Genomic DNA, 3,374 nt, shown 5'->3' on the forward strand with positions numbered 1-3,374 from the left:
TGTTGCTATTGGGACCACATATCTCTTTGTCTCTCTATCAAACTTAATGAAAAGGCGAAAGAGATTAAACAGTGGTTGATCCTGATGATGGATGAAATGGGAGGAGCTCAACTTTCATAAGGAGAGTAAGTCTGACCATCTCCGCTTGCTGTAAGGCGCTTCCCTCAGCTGCCCATGGGGGATTAGGAATTTAGGATTTTGGAAAGAGGAGAGAGCTTGATGATTGAGGATGAGGGAGTCTAGGTTTTTTCTCTCTTAGAGAGATCCCTCAATGAAAATGTAGCTTCTTCCCAATCAGTCCTCTCAACCCATTTTAGGACTAGTTAGGTATTAAATAGGTTACATGGATTAGTCGGGATCAACCAAAACTAACGCATTAATAAGCAGGTTAGTTTGGATCGACTCGTTCATGATCCAATCCATATAATTTGACCCCATACCATTATAAACAGATCAGGTCGGGTTGATGGGTCAGGTTTAATTTGTCAGAAACTTAAATCTAAAAGACCTTATTTATTTACTATATAGACTGGGGTCACAAATAAGAGGGGCATCACACCAATACAATCTTACGCCGCATTGTCAATTATAAACAATACTACATCACTTTCCTATGGTCGTAGGCAGGAGAAGCTATGTACGAAGCAACGAGGATTATTGCTTGTGAAGTGCTGCACAATTATCATCTTTAAATAGTACGAATCCTATCAAAACCGTTAACATGCCAGTGGGGAGTTCTCTCCCCACATTGGTCAAGGGAAATTACCATACTGGGTATGGGGATTACCACACTACACCATGCTTTTCATCGGAACAGTAGAGAACTATCCGCTTGCCAACACTATCCGCTTGCATGTTGGCGGTTCTAATAAAATGCACACTTCATGTTACTCAAAAAAGGGGGAAACATTCTTGCAAATGCCTTCCATAGAAAATGATACCAGAAAGAAAAACATAGCAACACCAATTCGAACAATATACAATGTCAGTGTAATTAAAATAAAGCATCAGTGTAGTTATAAATATTGTATTCATAGTGTAATTATAAATATTGTATCTGTTCAATTAGACTATTAGTGCAATCATCAACTTTAATATGCGCGTTGGAACACTAATTACAATATATTCCTACACGGTTTACACAGGGCCCTCTATATGATCTTTTACAAAAAGGGATGCGCTTGATTGTATATCAAAACATGACTAGACCCTTCTTCTTTTTAACTGAAAGCGGCTCAATCTTGAGGGTGGGTCATTTTAGCCATCATATTTTCACACCAAAATCAGATAACCTTATTTACGTATGCACAGGGGAGGACATATTTTCTAGCACAACATTCTCCTATCTTTATGCAGGTATACCTTCATCGTTCAAAGAATGAGCTATAACACCATCTCCTAATTACAAGTACAGCTGAAACATGCCTCCAGACGCTCCAATTTTGTTGCGTTTTCCAAAATCAAGCTGCAAGTACAAGAACTTTGATAGTGCCTTGACTGTTGGCTGTTAACATTGTGGGGCTATCACTCTTCCAACAGACAGCACTGATAAAATATGATCCAGATTCATCATCTTGATCATCCATATCTGAGGAACTAAATCTATGCCAAGCTGCAGGTTTAGATATAGCCTGCAAGTAATTTTGTGTTAAAAAAATGTCAAATGAAGAATTATTGTATAAGGTGTCCTGAAAGAGAATGCACCTGACTAGAATATTGTGACTAATTTTAATATAGAAGAATGTGATGACTTACTTTGTGGTACACGAAAACTTCATTCGTCTCACTCCCACAAGCTATATACTCACTGTTCACCGTAAGGCCAACAAAGTTCTTCTCATTTGTGTGCCCTTTGAAGGTCCTCACCTGAGCAATATATTCAGAACGTATAGAGAAAGAAAGGATTAGATGGCTACTGAGTATAGTATAAATTCTAAAGAACAGAACCGAAGAGGCATATAGCAATTATCCATCATCAGGCTGTCACATTAGGCTCCACGGTATATATTTGTTTTCACTCAATTATAGAACTTTTGATTTGTAGGCAATGGTTAATGTAACACAATTTTCCAAAAGTTATAAGCATGGTTGTATGTACCTGGCAGTTATCCTTTACATCCCACAAGCGCAATGTGCTGTCTGTTGATGCAGATGCAAGCTCATTGTTAGATAAGAATTTTACATAGGAAACTGCTTTTCTGTGGCCCCTGAAAACATGGAGTGGTTGACTTGTGTTTCTCAAATCGAAGTAGTGAATGTGGTGATCAGCAGAACCAACCTGGAAATGGATATGTAATGTAACGCTCTCCACGAAATTACCCCAGGACAAGAGATAAAATGGGATATGGGAAGAAACATACCGCTACATGAATACTAGATCCAGGATTATATTTCACACAACAGATGTTTGCTTTCATGTCAATGTTCATAACACTTGCTTCTTGTTTTGTGCACCACACTTTGACCTAGTAGTAATCAACAAGAAAGCATTTACAACGATACAAATAACATAAACATAAGCATAATTTACGTACTGATTCCTAAAGTCACACTATACGGAAGTTATAGTCGCATGGTTATGGTTTTTTAGCTCTTCATCTTCCTCATGCAAGAACAACCTAAACACTTTGTCCTTGAAATAGTATATTATACCAATAAGTGCAAAATTGTTTTTTTTCTCAAGAATATCAATACTATGTTTGAACATGTTGCACATATCACAAAAGAACACTAGGCAGACATTCATTGAATCAGTACATATAGGCATAAAAGACAAGTGCAGAATTCACATGATCTTTAACTGAAATAACTTCTGTACATTTCCCATATGCATTTTTAATCTCTCTTTTACTTTGATGCCTGACATGCTCATGTCGTTGAGTGTAGATTTCTAATATATATATGCGCTCTTATTCAAGCCTTCCTAGACTACATGAAGTGCTAAAGTAGCTACCATTAACAAAATGAACTAAGTTATTGTTGATATTTGAATATATCTTCTGCACGTGCCAAAAAAAACTTTCAAATTTTCCGCCCAGGGCCACAACAACAGACCAGCACCATGACCGCCATCATGAACATGGGCAAGAGAAGGGAGAAATGAAAGAAGAAAATCGAAGGATAACTAAATGGTAAATGTGATTAAGGGGGACTTACATATCCAGTACTTTGCCAGGTAAAACAACCAGACACAACTGCATCATCAGCAGGAGCACGGATAGCCCAGCCAGATTAACCTCAGGTATGTATTAGAAGAAAGGGTTAATTGCACATAGACCGCCTTGTAGTATTGTATTGAGACACTTATTACCTCTTAAGTTCGATTCAGCAGATACATCCTGGAGTTTTCTTTACTCTTTACTCTAAGGGGTCTA

At 37.7% G+C, this 3,374-nt stretch overlaps 1 protein-coding gene across 1 annotated transcript in view; it reads right to left on the minus strand.

Moving 5' to 3' along the window:
- The window catches only part of LOC109820258 (E3 ubiquitin-protein ligase COP1-like), a 28,788-nt gene continuing 26,405 nt past the window's right edge, over positions 992-3,374 (minus strand). The window contains 4 exon segments of the mRNA XM_020386385.1: positions 992-1,631; positions 1,756-1,866; positions 2,099-2,278; positions 2,361-2,465. Coding sequence (XP_020241974.1) covers positions 1,461-1,631; positions 1,756-1,866; positions 2,099-2,278; positions 2,361-2,465 — 567 coding nt within the window. The 3' untranslated portion in view covers positions 992-1,460.

This window comes from Asparagus officinalis, chromosome 8 (genome assembly GCF_001876935.1).
Source record: "Asparagus officinalis chromosome 8, Aspof.V1, whole genome shotgun sequence".
NCBI classification, from domain to species: Eukaryota; Viridiplantae; Streptophyta; class Magnoliopsida; order Asparagales; family Asparagaceae; genus Asparagus; species Asparagus officinalis.